Source organism: Podarcis filfolensis, assembly GCF_964270895.1.
Source record: "Podarcis filfolensis genome assembly, chromosome: 17".
Lineage (NCBI taxonomy): Eukaryota > Metazoa > Chordata > Lepidosauria > Squamata > Lacertidae > Podarcis > Podarcis filfolensis.
This window is the reverse complement of record NC_139621.1, coordinates 38,039,213-38,057,089: the sequence shown is the minus strand read 5'-3', so window position 1 is coordinate 38,057,089 and position 17,877 is coordinate 38,039,213. Positions and strand designations below refer to the sequence as shown.

At 46.1% G+C, this 17,877-nt stretch overlaps 1 protein-coding gene across 3 annotated transcripts in view; it reads right to left on the bottom strand.

The window, feature by feature from the left end:
• Positions 1-17,485, bottom strand: part of ATN1 (atrophin 1) — a 31,133-nt gene extending 13,648 nt beyond the window's left edge. The window contains exons 1-4 of one of the 3 annotated variants that reach the window (XM_083592901.1): positions 17,414-17,485; positions 3,071-3,283; positions 1,034-1,087; positions 631-768 (exon numbers count right to left, since the gene is read on the bottom strand). In XM_083592901.1, coding sequence (XP_083449027.1) covers positions 631-768; positions 1,034-1,087; positions 3,071-3,148 — 270 coding nt within the window. In that variant the 5' untranslated portion in view covers positions 3,149-3,283; positions 17,414-17,485. Of the gene's footprint in view, positions 1-630; positions 769-1,033; positions 1,088-3,070; positions 3,284-17,207; positions 17,388-17,413 lie in introns of those variants that run through there. The other 2 variants (XM_083592902.1, XM_083592903.1) reach the window with 2 other exon arrangements.
• Positions 17,486-17,877: the final 392 nt, after the last annotated feature.

Sequence of the window (17,877 nt, the reverse complement as noted above, 5' to 3'; positions counted from 1 at the left end):
AGTCAGACAGACAGACAGATAGATAGATGATAGATAGACAGTCAGACAGACAGATAGACAGATAGACAGACAGATAGATAGATGATAGATAGATAAATAGATAGACAGAGGTGCTAAAGAATCAGTTGCTGGCTAAAACAACTTCACTCAAAAGGATTTTTGAACAGCAACTATTTTAACAATCTAAGTGGTTTTTTGGAGAGATTTCTAAAACAGCTTTTTTTTTAACGCAATTTTTCATTCAGACTTTCAAAAAGGTTAAGGAAACAAAATCATATTAACAAGGCCGCACAAACCCCTGCAAAATCACAACAAAGGTGAATTAAATAAAAGGTAAACATTCATCATTGCTTATTCTAATTTTCCTGACTCTTGATAGGGTCACGATGGTGCAGCATAAGAGTTCCAGAGATGCCGTCTTACTGGTCTCAGGTACCATGTGCCATGGATGTGAAGAATTCCACAAACTTGCATTTCCCATTGGTGCATTTGGGTAGAACATCTTGCTTCTACTGCACATAAAAACCAAAACGGGGGACTATCTGGTGCAACTCAAATAAGTGTGTTACTGTCACTTCCAATTCTTGAGCTGCAAAAGTGTAGCTTGACACGGAAGCTATGATGACCTACCTTGGAAGTTTGCCGGGATTTCTCAGCCTTGCCATCACTGCTGGAAGTGCTGACGCCACCTGGAGAGGCTCGGCCCCGGGTCCTGAGCTCCTCTCGGGGCCCTGGAGTCTCCTTCTTCCTACCACTCCGCATCGACATCTGCAGAGAAAATTAACGGAGAGACGAGAGGCTTCTTTCAATGGTCCTGTTAAAGTGCCTCCTGCTTATCCCAAGCTGGGGCCAATCCCACCCTATTCTGACAAGTGTTTCTCAGGGTTGAATCGCACCATCGCTTTGATGCATGGAACTGTCAAAGTGATAGGTTCCCCCACCCTCCGATTATATTTTATTAAGTTTCAACATTTTTAACATATACAAACAAGCACAATTTCGTCTTTTTGATGTTTTTTTTGCGACTTCCCACCTTGTTTTCCATGGAGTTGCTGTTCCTCCCCTTCTGGTGCACCCTATCTTCCATCTATTAAATCATAACCACAATTATTATAATCTAATTACATCTGTTGGTTCATAGCTCAAATCCTGCTTGTGACTTCCATCATGCTATAATATTTCCTTAAGTATCCCGAAAAAGCCATCCATTCTTCCATAAAACACTCATCATTAGGTTCTCTTCATTTTGCTGTTAATTTTGCCAGTTCTGCCTAGTCCATTATCTTACTTATCCATTAATAAATCTGCAGTTTTCACGCTGTGTTTCAGGAAACTCTGAGGTTCCTTGGAGGCTTGTCAAGGATGCCTCGTTGTGGACTTCAACAATGGTGCACAAACTTTCCTGAAAGGCACTCTGCCCGTTACTGCTGCTCTTCCTTTCAAATCAGAACCAGTGAAGGCAGTGAAGGTCCTGTGTGAGTGTCTGGAGGCGGTTGGAGGATGGATGGCAGCTAACAGATTGAGATTGAATCCTGACAAGACAGAAGTACTGTTTCGGGGGGACAGGAGGCGGGCAGGTGCGGGGGATTCCCTGGTCCTGAATGGGGTAACTGTGCCCCTGAAGGACCAGGTGCGCAGCCTGGGAGTCATTTTGGACTCACAGCTGTCCATGGAGGCGCAGGTCAATTCGGTATCCAGGGCAGCTGTCTACCAGCTCCATCTGGTACACAGGATGAGACCCTATCTGCCTGCAGACTGCCTCGCCAGAGTGGTGCATGCTCTGGTTATCTCTCGCTTAGACTACTGCAATGTGCTCTACGTGGGGCTACCTTTGAAGGTGACCCGGAAACTACAACTAATCCAGAACGCGGCAGCCAGACTGGTGACTGGGAGCGGCCACTGAGACCACATAACACCGCTCTTGAAAGACCTACATTGGCTCCCAGTATGTTTCTGAGTGCAATTCAAAGTGTTGGTGCTGACCTTTAAAGCCCTAAATAATTTTTGGAAGCTGCCCAGAGTGGCTGGGGAAGCCCAGCCAGATGGGCGGGGTATAAATAATATATTATTATTATTATTATTATTATTATTATTATTATTATTATTATTATTTTCCTTCTGCATGGGACTGTTGTACATGACCCAGGTGCATCGTAAGTGAAGATTCATGAGGCCCCATGAACCTGACCAGACCTTGTGTGAACCGAATGTACACCCTAGAACAGGAGTAGCCAATGAGGTGCTCCCCAGATCATGCTGGATCACAGCTCCCAACATCTCTGACCAATGGCCAAGTTGTCTGGGATTGATGGGAGTACAAGTCCAGCAACATCTCAGAGTATTTTCTCCTGAGAATTCTACAGGAGGCAAGTTATCAAGGTGAGATGTTTGAAGGCCTCTGCACTAAAGCGTCCATTCATTATTTGGTGGACCTCAGTCTTAATCAGCAGAGGCTGACAGTTTGGGGAACACAGTTATATCACTGAAGGACGTTTGTAATAGGGGATTGTAATAGGGGATTAAAAAGAACCCTCTTTAGGATGACCTTTCCTCCCAAGAGTGATTAGTTAACTTTAGTTTATTGATTTGTTAATAATCCAGCTTTACGTTTCATATATTGAAAACACACCTATCTTGAGGGTGTTGGGGTTTCTTTTGTTAGACATGGCTTTATTTAGAATTGAGTCACTTAATTTATAAATTAAAAGGCAGAGAATTAATCAACTGAAACAATTTAACACCCAAATCCCCCCCTTTTTTGCTTCTTTTCTCCCCCCAAACCGCACCCAAAAATTATCCATCACCCAGGTGCAAATGGTCCACAAGTGACCAGCTCCCCTGCTATTTATGTCCATGAACCCTTAAGCTTTTCCAATGTCCTCAAAGTCTCCCCTGCAGACCCCCCTCTAAGTTTATTCTACCTCATTGCGCAAAACAACTTGGATGGCTTTAAAAGGAGCTGAGACAAATTCATGGAGGGTAAGGCTTCTGGCTATGATGGCTTTGCAACAATACTGGAGAGACCCTGAGTCCTTCCCCCTCTCTACCCTGCAGTCTCCTGGGCACTTACGGAGTCTTTATTCTGTCGAGTCTTCATTCTTTTGGATGTAGGGTCCCCATTCTCCTTTGTCCGAGTGGATGAAAACATTAACTTTTATACAGTCCGCCACACAACTATTCCTTGGGAGACTGAGGTGTGAGCCTCAAGGGGTAAAACAACCTCTGCTCTTCAGGAAAAGGGCAGCGAGAACTTTGTCCAAGGATGCTAGGCTCCCAACAATTCCTAAAACAGAGAATTTTGGTTAGTGGGAAGGATTATGAGGTCTGGAAGTGCTGTGTATGTGAATCATAGCTAGAGATTTGTTCATTCCTTGATTTATATCCCTCCTTCTTTCCAAGGAGCTCAAGGTGGCGAACATAACTTCTCCTCCCCATTCTATCTCCACAACGACCCTGTGAGGTAGGTTAGGCTGAGAGGCAGTGGCAGGCCCAAAGTCATCCAGTGAGCTTCGCAGCAGAGGGGGGATTTGAACCCTGGTCTCCCAGGGCCTCATCCAGCACTCTGGAGAAACCCAGCCAGATGGGTGGAGTATAAATAAATAAATAAATTTATTATTATTATTATTATTATTATTATTATTATTATTATTATTATAGCATAATGCTTCTTAACCTCAGTTCCTTTCAGTGAATACACAGTTACAATTTAAAACACAACAAACTGCACTAAGCATTTCAGAGCACAGAGAGAAATGAGTCTATGCTTTCATTTTGTTCATTTATAGACTACAGTGGTACCTCAGGTTAAGTACTTTGTTCTGGAGGTCCGTACTTAACCTGAAACTGTTCTTAACCTGAAGCACCACTTTAGCTAATGGGGCCTCCCACTGCTGCCGTGCCGGCGGAGCACGATTTCTGTTCTCATCCTGAAGCAAAGTTCTTAACCCGAGGTACTATTTCTGGGTTAGAGGAGTCTCTAACCTGAAGCGTATGTAACCCGAGGTACCACTGTACTTCCCCCAAAATTGGCAAGAACAACATAAAAAAAAATCATTTATTGCCACAAAATACAACAAAACATCGACACTATGACTGCTTACTGTTGTTCCTGAATTATTATGTTCCTTCAGTTGCTCTTATTTATCAGTTTGAACATTAACAGTGATTCCCTCTCCTTGATCACATGTCTGTGAAGCTGGACTACAAGAAAAACCCATTGCTTCAAAAATTTGCTCAATTCATAACCATGCTACTTATATCCTTTTATAGAATCATGGGTTATTTTAACCGCCTTATAAAACAGAACTCCCCCAAAGTGCGCTGAAAAATTATAGTCAAGAAAATGTATATTACACATGACTCCCAAGAGTAAATCAAGGCACTGGGCTTTGACCAGAAGATGCAGTCAGTTATTTATTTTAATGTTACTTAACAAATTGCATATAGTTGAGGACCATTTCACATGGAGGGTCCGTTCTTGGCCCCCGTATGCATCAGAGGAGCAAGTTCATCCTGTGCAGTTATGCCACGTGTTTTGTGAAATTTTTGGTTCCTTCCAGGCTTGGCGTGTGCGCTTGTGCACAATCTCACACGTTTCAGATGTGTGCTAATAGGTCACCCCCTGTCTACCACTTTCACTGAAGTAAAACCTCTAGGCGGTTTACAAGAAATATTAAAAGTATAAATAAAAACATTATTTTTTAATTTAAAATGAACAGTAAATGAGATTAAAACACATCCATATCCCTGTGTCTGGATTTCTGCTTCTTTTCTGACTCCTGTTACCATTCTAGGGCCACTGCGATCTGGTTGACGTCCAGACATGAGCCATGTGGGGTGTCATTTTGCATGGTAAAGTCATTTATTAGGAGCACAGCTTACATGGCTTGGGCTAACTCCAACCATGCCAGCTCATGTTAATGTTGTGGCTCACAGGCTGTGTTAGAACTCAAAGCTAGGTGCTAAATGGCTCCTTAAACCAGGGTTACAATTGCCTAAACAGAATGTCTAGTTGCCATTTTGGGGCCAGACGGCTTGGGAGTCAAATTTTTCAATACAACTTTTTGGTTCCTGAAATCCGTTCTGATTTTGCAGATAAAATATCACGGATAGAATTTGAAAGGATGTGTTGCTAGTGTGTGAAAATAGGCAAGATCCTATTAGTATCCACCCCCATCATTCAGCCAGGACACTGAGGTCCAGCTCCGAGGGCCTTCTGGCAGTTCCCTCACTGTGAGAAGTGAGGTTACAGGGAACCAGGCAGAGGGCCTTTTCGGTAGTGGCACCCGCCCTGTGGAACGCCCTCCCGTCAGATGTCAAGGAAAGAAACAACTATCTGACTTTTAGAAGACCTCTGAGGCAGACTTGTTTTTAATGTTTGATGTTTTATTGTGTTTTTAATATTCTGTTGGGAGCCGCCCAGAGTGGGAAACCCTGCCAGATGGGCGGGGTATAAATAATATTATTATTATTATTATTATTATTATTATTATTATTATTATTATTTATTATTATCAGGCCAAATGACACTTTAAATCCCGGTTACTATTGCCACAACAATGGAATGTCTATTCGCCAGGGGGTTGGGCTACATGCCCCTTGATGTTTTCTTCCAACACTACAATTCTACAATCTCAACTACATTGCTTGACTGTAGCTTGCTCTTACAGCAATTCACTTGTCCCACTATGCAGGAAGGAGAAGCAAACACACATAGTGGAAATGGAAATGGAAATGGAAATGGAAATGGAAATGGAAATGGAAATGGAAATGGAAATGGAAATGGAAATAGTTAAGTTGTGGGTGAACATATCAGACGACACAGCGATTCTTTAGACAGCTCTTGTTTATTCACAGGCCAGAGCAGAACTGAACTGAAGGGGTCAGCCAGCCTGCTTATATAGAGCTCAACTACAAAGCAACAGTAACCATTTTCTGTAACTATCCAATCACTGAATGTTACTTTTGATCCCTTATTTGCATATGTGGACCTGAACTATATACAGTATCCCCCTGCTGGCCCAGGGTGAGAACTTCAGTACATAACAGAAATGGAAATGGAAATGATGCAACTATGGACTAAGGCAGAGGTTTTTAAACTGTGGTCGCCAACCTGGTGGCCAGAAATCTCCACATAGCCGCAACTGGACCCTCACCAGTGGCAAAAGGTGCCTGGCTAATTTCGAACACTGAGCAGAACCAGTGAAGCTTTCAGAAGCTCCTTGCCACATTGCCACTTCATTCCACGGAAAACTGCCCCATGTCAGCACTGACTGGCACCTCCGCAAATGTGGATTTGTTAGGACACATAGCTGCTTCTGTGTCGTCCCCCACCCCCAAGTTTTCACTTCAAAATAGTTCTCTAATCAAAGACCCCCCCCCCCAGTTTTAGGTATAAGAATATGCCCGCAACATCAGCACCATGGAGACAGAAGAAGCCTCTTTCGCATCAGCAGAACTTAAATTTCTGTTCCTTGCTTTCTGCCACTTCCTCATGCCTGGAAATCCCTATGTCACCCACCCATCTACCCCATGTTGTTGTTTTTTAGCCCACCACAGTGTTAAAAGGGTGGTGCTGCGGTCTAAACCACAGAGCCTCTTGGGCTTGCCGATCAGAAGGTCGGCGGTTCGAATCCCTGCGATGGGGTGAGCTCCCGTTGCTCTGTCCCAGCTCCTGCCAGCCTAGCAGTTCGAAAGCACACCAGTGCAAGTAGATAAATAGGTACCACTGCGGCGGGAAGGTAAATGGTGTTTCTGTGCGCTCTGGTTTCCATCATGGTGTTTCATTGCGCCAAAAGCGGTTTAGTCATGCTGGCCTCATGACCCAGAAAGCTGTCTGCGGACAAACGCCGGCTCCCTCGGCCTGAAAGCGAGATGAGCACCACAACCCCATAGTCCCCTTTGACTGGACTTAACCATCCAGGGGTCCTTTACCTTTACCTTTATCCCACCTTTCCTCCAAGGAGCTTAGAGTGGCACACATGAGACCATTTACGGCGAAAAATGGTCTGTAAATTTGAGAAAATAAATAAAAATACATATTCCACGCCTTCCCATGTTGATGCTCACAGCAACCCTGTGAGGTAGGTTAGATTGAGAGTAGCTGTGACTGGCCCATGGTCACTCAGTGAGCTTCATAGGTAGAGATTTTAACACTGGTGCCCCAGCTCCTAATCCAAACATGAACCAGAACACCGTATAGTATAAGGGAACTTTTTCATATTACCCTGGTTCCCCAAGCAACGTTGCCTCTCCCTCCCCTCCCTTTATGTCTTTCCCACGGTCAAAATATACCGTAGGTTTTAAGCTCTTTGGGGCAGGGACTTTTTTTCCTGTTTACGTAACGCTAAAAAGAGTTATGTGCCTTGATGGAATCGTAACACTAAAGTCAGGCAGAGAAACTGCGGTTTAAGACACCTGGGAAACTTTTCCTCCATACAATTCCACAATCTTAGTTTAATTCTTATCATTCTATGTCACAGTAACAGAATTCAGAATTGACGGATACTATTCCAATTTCAGGGACGCGGGCGGCGCTGTGGTCTAAACCACAGAGCCTAGGACTTGCCGATCAGAAGGTTGGCGGTTCGAATTCCTGTGACGGGGTGAGCTCCCGTTGCTCGGTCTCTGCTCCTGCCAACCTAGCAGTACGAAAGCACACAAGTGCAAGTAGATAAATAGGTACCGCTCCGGCGGGAAGGTAAATGGCATTTCTGTGCGCTGCTCTGGTTCGCCAGAAGCGGCTTAGTCGTGCTGGCCACGTGACCCGGAAGCTGTACGCCGGCTCAATAAAGCGAGATGAGCGCCGCAACCCCAGAGTTGGTCACGACTGGACCTAATGGTCAGGGGTCGCTTTACCTTTATTCCAATTTCTGCCATTTCCCTGGAAATTTTAAAGAGGAAAGTATTGTTCATTTAACCTGTATTTTTTATTATTGGGCCCCTAACATTTACAGCACAGAACAATCCAGTAGAAATAGGGCATTCTCTTCTGCAAGTCCCATTGAAGTGAATGGGATACATGTTAGAATATAGCGCTGCTCTTGCACAGCTCCTGTATGTTCCCTTTAATGTGAGATGCACAAGAGAATTTCATGAAGGAATGAGTTTAAATGTGTACATATTGCTATTCAGTATCCTGGAGATGCACTCAAGCAAATTTGTGGGTGGGAAGGAGTTATCAATTTCTCACTTATTTCACAAAATCTGTAAACCGCTTGATTGTAAGAAAACAAAGAAGAATTAACTACAATAATTTGAGAATTTTGAAAAGGTAAAATGACAAGAAACAGATTAACAGATTTGTCGTTTAAAATCTAATGTTAGGCTGAATACCCCTACTTGGGAGTAATTTCCACTGAACGCAATAGGACTTGCTTCTAAGCAAGCATCCTTAGGCTCGTGCTATAAAAAAACTAGGATCATTTTGCATCATGCAGAGTTTTTGAAAAATGAAAATATAACAGATATTCTGGGTTGCAGAACAGTTCGCAGCTCCTAGTGGTGCTTAGCAGTATTCCCCTTTTCACACGGAAAACATTCACACTCAGAAATACAGCAGTTCATTAATGCTAAGCAAGAAAATGTGTTTCACGTTAACTAAGCTCGCTTTGAGCTATTTTGGAAGGTCACGGTCTATTTCCTGCAACATACAGAACAGTGTGAGAAACTCAGATATATAAGCTAGGTGTCAAATGGCTCCTTAAACCAAGGTCGCAGTCGCCAAAATGGAATGTCTAAGTTGCCACTTTGGGGCAAGACAGCTTTCCATTTCTACACCAACTTAGATTTTAAAGAACAAATCTCAAAGTGGTTTACAACACACTGAAACATCAAATAAAATAATCCAGAATAAAACAAAATCAAGCTTCAAGGAAAATATTTCAGGTCCTTCTCTTAAGCGACATTTTGCTTTTCCCAGGCACCAGCCTGGCATCCAGAGATCTCCACGTGGTCACAATTGGACCTGCCTCAGTCGCAAAACACGCCTGGCTAATTTCAAACGCAGCCAGGATGAAGTAGGGACCTCTTGATCTGCAGTCAAATGGTGTGCCGTGCCACCGGACAGTCACATGAAAAACTTATCAGGCCCTTTCCCAAAGTTGGTAGGCCAACAGACCACTTCTAACCACTGAAACATCTTCTCCTGCGTGCTAGCATTTCAAAATACTGTATTTTTCGCTCTATAAGACGTACCAGACCACAAGACGCACCTAGTTTTTGGAGGAGGAAAACAAGAAAAAAATATATTCTGAATCTCAGAAGCAAGAACAGCAAGAGGGATCGCTATGCAGTGAAATCAGCAATCCCTCTTGCTGTTCTGGCTTCTGGGATAGCTGCACAGCCTGCATTCGCTCCATAAGACGCACACACATTTCCCCTTACTTTTTAGGAGGGAAAAGTGAGTCTTATAGAGCAAAAAATACGGTATGTAGGCACATCAAGGAACCCATCCTGCTAGCAAAAACCAGTGCAAAACCTCCTATTAGTACAACTGGTTCTTCCTCTTTCTTCCCCTGCCATCTCCCCCCAAATCCACTCTGGAGGGACAGAAGAACCTGTGGAACAGTCTGCTGCAGGAAGTGAGGGGAGATTTTTCTGTCGGGGTACCCAGAAAAGCTTGCACGAATGGAACAATCTCCCTTGTGCAGCACTGAATTCCACCCAGATAATCCCTCTCTATCATACCCTTTTGCAGCACATGTAATATGGCTATAGCGGCCTTTTGGAGTCCCTGGGGAACATTACCTTTCTATAGGTCTGTAACCAACCTGTAATTTGGCAGAACCATGTGTATGACACACATTCACACACCCACACACCCCATAGCCTGAGGGCCACACCTTGGGAAACCACGGGCATGCCCACAGCCAGGAATGTTATGGCAGAAGTTCAGGGGCTGTTTGTGCGTGAGCAGAGAGCATCACGTCAGTATGAACAAGCATGTGTGAATGAGTCAACACCGATGAAACAGCATGGAGAGGTTTTGTGTCACCTCCCATTGCCTTGAAGACAATTCGGCAGAGCCACGTTCTGTTGTGAGTTGCCTGGTGCTGGGTAATTAGGTGTCACACACAAACATGCATGCACACGTCAATCTGCCGTCAGTTACAGCCTCACACACTGCAATGACAGTGTACATGCATGCAGTGTGGCAAGGAATAATGCCATGCATCTCTGAAACCTGAATCGTCACTTTGCAGCTACTGCCTTCACACCTGGTGACGCATAAAATAAATAAATACATATTTTACGTATTCAAACTGTATACCTCTGCCTTCCTCAACCATGGCCCTCCAGAGGTTTGCAATGCCAACTCTCATCAGTCCCAGCAAGCACTGCTGTGCTTGACTGGTGGCTAATGGGAGTTGTAGTTCAAAACATGTGGAGAGACCCAGACAGGAAAGGGCTTAGCTTGATCCTATAGAACTGGAAGGAGCTGCAAAACTGGTAGGAGGAACAAAATGTAACTCCATATCGTGATAAGGAATATGGGGCAGGGGGACGGACAGACACCCTGACAGTTTCTGGCTCCCATTTATCCACTCTGCCCAACGCAGAACGAAAGGACAATCCAGCATGTCACAAACTACTCCTGGTCTTACTACAAGAAAGCAATTGGATAGGTTTTTGCAGCTTCAAATGGCAAACAAAGGGGGGTGGAGGTGGAAAGAGACCCAATGCCTTTTCCAATCCACCCACCTAGAAAGGCTTTGAAGGATGTTAGCAGATCCAGGCACCAACCCAGAAATCTCCAAGCATGGTGTCTTCACACAGCCAATGGGACCGTACCACTAAATCGTATGATGTACCGTGATTTACATAGCTGGGACACAGATCTTATCGAATGCAAAGAGGCAGGGAAGGAGTCCAAAATTTCATGTGATAATAACAGAGCCACAGAGTGTTTGTTGTGGGGGAGGAAGGGAAAGGAGAATGTTAGCCACTTTGAGACTCCTTAGGGTAGTGATAAAGTGGGATATCAAATCCAAACTCCTCGTCTCCTTCTTCTTCTTCTGACAAACAAGGGGGCTGCTCACTTCACATCTAATGCATGTATGCATATGTGGTGGGAATGATTTAAAGTGCTGCAGCAGAAGCAGCAGCAGCAGCAGCAGAATAATAATAATAATAATAATAATAATAATAATAATAATAATAATATAATTTATTACTCATACTCTGACCATCTGGGTTGCCCCAGTCACTCTGGGGTAAGGATATTGAACCTTCACCCTCCCCAATCTATCCCCAGAAGCCCGCCCCCCACTGGATTCCAGTACAGTGGTACCTCTGGATGTGAATGGGATCCATTCCGGAGCCCCGTTCGCATCCAGAAGTGAACGTAACCCGTGTCCCTGTGTCTGCGCATGCACGGGTTGCGAACCACCACTTCTGCACATGGGCATGATGTCATTTTGACCGTCTGCACATGCACGAGCGACAAAACCCGGAAGTAACGTGCTCCGTTACTTGCGGGTCGCCACAGCGCGCAACCTGAAAATACTTATTCTGAAGCTACTTCAACCCAAGGTATGACTGTACTGGAAACGAGTCTCGCTGGAAGAAAGCAAGTAGGCAGGGCAAGAGAAAATGAGCTGCAGAGAGAAAGTGAGTGGAGAAGTTCAGCCTCACCTCCCAGGTGACCCTTAGGTGCTCTATATTATACTTCCAGCCATCCTCATCTTATACAAGTTTCAGGCAAATCTGTGTTTAAAGACTTAGACCTGCCACAGCCATTCCCAAGAAACTTTGGTGCAACGGGAGTGGCAAAGAGTAATGAAAGATGAGTGGGGAGTGGGTAAAAACTACTCACTAAGTCACTAGGGACGCAGGTGGTGCTGTGGGTTAAACCACAGAGCCTAGGACTTGCCGATCAGAAGGTCGGTGGTTCGAATCCCCACGATGCGGTGAGCTCCCGTTGCTCGGTCCCTGCTCCTGCCAACCCAGCAGTTTGAAAGCACGCCAAAAAGTGCAAGTAGATTAATAGATACCACTCCGGCGGGAAGGTAAATGGCGTTTCCGTGTGCTGCTCTGGTTCACCAGAAGTGGCTTAGTCATGCTGGCCACATGACCCAGAAGCTGTACGCCAGCTCCCTCGGCCAATAAAGCGAAATGAGCGCCGCAACCCCAGAGTCGGCCACGACAGGACCTAATGGTCAGGGGTCCCTTTACCTTAAGTCACTAGCTTTCACACACTGTTCTCTAGAAATCAAGACTAGCACAATTTCTGAGCTCCCAAGCCAACCGCAGCAGACCAGACACCTATTGGAGCCCACCAGGACCTTCCCAACCCCATCTCTGTTTTTGTGATCCCCAAAGCAAAAGAATCCAAGCAACAATGACAACAAAAGATTTCTCAACTTAGTGGGCTCCCATACATGGCTGGTTGGCTGTGTTCAGCTTGGTGGATCACCAGTTGTGCAGGCCTGATATAAGTTAAACTGAAAACCAATGTTATGTTTGGGTCTTTGGAGAAGAAGTGGCTGATTCTGGGTCTTTCTGTGACCCAGGTTTCTGAGGTTTTGCAGGGCTCCCTTTGGTTAAGCCCCTCGATTCCTGCACTCCATTCTGTGCCCTTCACCCAAGAAACGGATTAATAAAGCATAATGAACAGAACTCAAAGAACAGCCTGTCCGACAGAGACTGCAGAAGTCCTGTCAGTTGAACTGGCCCAAACTGGCCACATTCTGACAAGTCATTTTGTACATTCACACAGACACAAACAACTAAGAGCAGCTGCCATGCTTCTGTGTCCCTTCTGGAAACAGTCTACCATTAAAATGGGGTTTCAAGCACACTCTATAGCAGTAGTAACCAATGTGGCTCCCTCCACATTCTGTCGGACTCCAATTCCCATCAGCCCCAGTCAGCATGACCAGGGATGATAGGAGTTGTAGTCCATCATCAACTTAGCAACATCACATTTGCCACCCTTGTTCTATGGCAAATCACAAGTCTGTGAAAAGGCAAAACTAAATAAAAGTGATGCTACATCTACAGGAAAACATATTTTCCTTCTCTCAGTTCAGTCTTCCCTGCCTTTTCTTCAAGCTTGGTGGCCAATATGAACTTTACCCTGTGTTCAGATCTTTAGGGGAGATACTCTGTTCCTATTTCTACAATGGTACCTCGGGTTAAGTACTTAATTCGTTCCGGAGGTCCGTACTTAACCTGAAACTGTTCTTAGCCTGAAGCACCACTTTAGCTAATGGGGCCTCCCACTGCTGCCGCGCCGCCGGAGCACGATTTCTGTTCTCAACCTGAAGCAAAGTTCTTAACCTGAAGCACTATTTCTGGCTTAGCGGAGTATGTAACCTGAAGCGTATGTAACCTGAAGCATATGTAACCCGAGGTACCACTGTATTGCTTTATTCTTTCTTAATTTTAAAATGTTTGCTTTAAACTTCTCAAAATATATTTCAGACAAGTTGGGGGTCCAAATTTCCACTCACGCTGCAAAGCTCACAGGTCAAACTTGGGAAAGTAATGACGTCTGAGTCTAACCTGCCTCCCAGGGTTCTTGGGTTAACACCCTGAGCACCTTGAAGGAAGGGCAGGATTCAGTATCATAAATGCAATGAATGAATTAAATAAATAAAACATATCGCGACTGTTTTTTCCCTTGTCTAATGTATAGGTTGTATGGCACATTCTTTTTATAATAGTTTTATGAGATGGTTGTTAATTTTAAAAGCTGTGACTTTGACCGTTTCCTTGTGAGATGTCTTGAGGGTTCCACTGGGACTCTAAGGCGGGATAAAAATGTTAATAATTTTAAAAATGCCATTATGGTGCTACTTTCCTTCAAAGGGGCACATTATTTTACATTTCAGCATCGTAAACGCTACTCAGCAGCTAGAAGATCTCCTCCCCATTCATTCCCTAACTATCAGAAGTAAAATGGAAGGAAATAATGGATAAATCCAAGACACACCTCTGGACTGAGAGTCATTACTGAAGTTAACAGGCTGACAGACATAACATTATTTTTATTTAAAATAAGAAGAATTTTCACAATGATATTACAATGTCTTTTTCTAGCACTGGTCTCAGTGGGGAGGAAAGATAGGTAAATCCAGTGAAATCTATTTCCAGTTCAATTTCTGTGGAACCCCTTTTCCACAAAGAAATGTGGTTACTAGAATGCAGTAGAACCAACCACAAATGTATATTGTTCTGAAATGGCAAGATAATAATGGCCAAGCCCAATGGCAGCTCAGCCTTCTGTATGGGTATCAGTTAAGCCAGAGGTAGGCAAACGAAGGCTCCATCTTCTCTGGAGCTGTTTATCCTTCCCTCCCCCCCCCACCCCCGGAACAATGCAAAAAGTCCTGATACGGTGGCAAATAAATCCTGATACGGTCCATAGATCTTATACCAATTACACCTGAACTGTCCCATTGGCATTATTATTTGAATATCCACAATACATGCAGTCAGGCCATTGATCTATTGCACCAGGCCATGAAGCTACCTAGCTCAGTAACGCTATCAGTGGCTATTTAAGGTCTAGATGCTTTACAGTGGAGGTGACAGTGACTGAATCTGAGGCCTTGCATATAACAAAGCAATGTTTTGCTTCAAATCCATCACTTCTGCTCGCTAATAGAAATGTAGGAAGCTGTCTTGTACGAAGTCGAGCCAACAGCCCATCTAGGTTATTACTGTCTACATTCTGGGATTTGACAGGATTTTTTCCCTAGCGTTACCTGGAGAAACTAGAGATTGGAAATAGGTACTTCTGCATCTCTACCGCTGAGTCCTTCCTCTAATACAGTCTAGAAAGCATAACAGAGACTCCACTGATAACACGTTTCCCAGTATTCTTAAAACAAAGCCGACTACGGCCAGGCCAAATGATGCCCATCTTTTAAAAACTACTAGATATCAAGCGATGCCCATTGTCATCTCTCCACAGAAGCATTCCTGGTAGAGCAACTAAGCCATGGAAACTATCCAGTGACAGGGGACAGGGAAAGAAGAAATATCCGCTATGTATATCCGTGGAGCTCCTGAGTTGGAATAAATCCAGTGGATCATCTTGCCTAACCCTGAGGTTGCATCCCCACATATCCAACTGATTGATATCTTTTCTCGAAACAACTCCAACCACAGCACCAAAACACCTAGAGAGATCTCTGTCCGTTTCCTGTTTCCCTGCGATTCCTCCCAGTTTCCATCATTCCATCCCCGCTCCCATGTTCCCTAAAATGATTCCATGACATTACTGCAAGGATGGGATAGCAATAACAAGAAGAAGACATAAGGAGGAATAGGGAATAAGGGGAAACCATTTTTCCTAGTGCCCATTCTTATTCACCCACCCAACCCACATATACACATACATATACACAATATTGCATACATATATTGTACACACAGAGACATCGAGCGAGAGAGAACGCAGGAGAGCGAGTACAACGGCATTAGAAAAAAAGCACACCAACTGACAAGATACTTTAACTTAGTAGAAGATGTGCCTCTCCCAGCCATGGTTGTCAAGACTGGTCCTATTTTGCGTGGCATTTGAAGAAGCTCAGGGGAATGCAAGTGTGGGAGGGGGGAGAGAAAAAGACTGATGGCCGTATTGAGTGTATCCTACTCCCAGAGTAGTCCCATAGAAATTATTGGACATAACTAACTCAGACTCATTAATTTCAATGGATTGCAACCTTGACTGTTTTCTGGACTATACGGACTAAGAAAAGTGGGAGGTCTCTTGTCTGCAGTCTTGTGGATGTGTCTGTAGGACAACTGGAGAAGAAACACCTAGAGCAGTAGCTTCCATCTTGTCTACTGATGTAAGCCTTCTCTCTCTCTCTCTCTCTCTCTCTCTCTCTCTCTCTCTCTCTCTCCCCCCCCCCCAGGTACTGAGCCAGGAAGCCTAATGTTCAAATTTTGCCTCATCTTGGAATTCACTAGGTAGACTTAGGCAAGACGCCACCACCTCATCCTTCACCTCCCACCTCCAATTTGTAAAGCAAGAAAAGCGGCCTACTTTGCTGGACTGTTGTCCGTGAAGCGCTATAGCGCCTCAGAACTGTTAAGTATTATTAGAGTTGAGAAGGCGCCTCCAGTCACTGGGTTCTCTCGCTAGGTGCATGACGTACTGGGGGGTGGCTCTGGAGAGAAGCAACATCTCCTTAATGTTCTACTGGATCGCGGCCTTTCAGGGTTGCCTGTTCTATGAAACGTGAAACCTTCTTCCAAGAGGAGAGATTGAGAAGTCCTCCTGCTGTCACTTAAAAGACTGAACAGAAGCCACCTTCCACGGAAAAGACCACAGCTTGGGAGGTGCTGTGGCCTCGCCTGCACATTCCAGTCTCCATTCATTTGCACAAATAAGCAAAATGCGCGGTAAGGTTTTTACAGGACCCATCTACTCCGTGGAGGGTGTGAAGCACCAGACGTTGCCCTTCATAAGAGGCACCCTCCTTGTCACCCCCCACCCAGGAATAGCGCTACTAGACTATAACTCTCCAGAAGGACACACTGGAATGTCAGACTCCTGGCTCTCTGGCCGGGCTGCAGGAATCGGTTCTATGAGGTCTAGTGGAGCTTCTAGATTAATAGGGGATCTCCTATGGCAGAATGCAGCTTGGGTGAAGGGGTAGAATTAAGCTGGGGGGGGATGGATGTTCTCTTTGGGGTTCTCCTGGAGGTTCTGCATCATCAAGGGGTTACTCTGCCGGGGGTTCTAGGCGTCTTCTACTGTCAGGCCCCACGGATCCGGCGCAGGGAGTGGACTTGTTCCACGGGGCTCCACCGTGGAGTTGGCCATCTCTGCTTCGGGGAGGCGTTTCTTAGGGGCTCCCTAAAAGATCTCTTCCGCAGAGCCAGCGCTCTTATGGGGACGGGAGTCGCCAAGAGCCTGGGCAGTGGTGTGTTTGTGCGCGCGCGCGCTCGCTCGCGCTCGGGTGCCTTTTAAACCACGACCTCCCGGGCTAGGGTGGGTGGGGGTACCTTCTCTCCTGCGCGTGGGGCTCCTGTCGCCCGATCCCTCCTGCTTTCTGACAACCCCCTTCCCTACTTCGCGCCCTCCTCTCCGCAACCATCCTCCTCTACGGAGAGAGAATGAGAAGAGATGGCCAGGCGCCCGCCAGCCCGCTCGCCGTCCCACCTCCCTCGCCCCAAAACGCACGATCGGTGTCGAATGGATGCCGAGCAGGCGAGAGAGATGGGGCTCCCGGGCTCCTCGCACTTACCGGGCTCCGGCAGCGAGGTCGAATGAAGGGGGGAACGAAGGAGAAGGAGGCGCAGGAGAGGCTCGGAGAGCCAGCTGTAGCAGCGGCGGCGGCAGCTGCACAACTCCGTCTTCCCCTCCCTCCCTCCTCCTCTTCCTTTTTCTCCCCGGGACTTCAAAGATGGGGGAGCGGGAAAACAGAATCGCACCCCCCCTCCCCCGCCGTACCTCCAGCCTCCGAGTGGCGTCTGTCGGCGGCGCCCCCCCCCCCGCCTCCGGGTTCAGGCGCCGCCGCCCGTGCCTGCGCGCTCGCCCATCGCAGCGCCCGCCCGCCGCCTGCCGCCTTGGCCACCTCCCATTTCCGAAGAGCCCAGTACGCGCAAGCAGCCCCCTCCCCTCCCTCCCTCTCTCTCTCTCTCTCCCTCTCCCCCACCCCTCTCTTTCCAACAACACCCTCTCCCTCTCCGCGCAAGAGCGCATCGATTGCACCCGCCGCTCGCCAGCAGGGGGGAAAAAACTGTTTGCGCCTTAAAGCAAAACGATGGCGAGGGCGCAGGAGTCGGGACATGTTATATAACGCTTTTTAAAAGGCGAGGCGGTGGGGCTGGAGGGGGAAGGGGTTGGTGCGAGCAAAGGCGAGATCGCGGGAGAGAAATGGAGGCGGACGGGTGCAGGGGAACGGGGTGATGGGG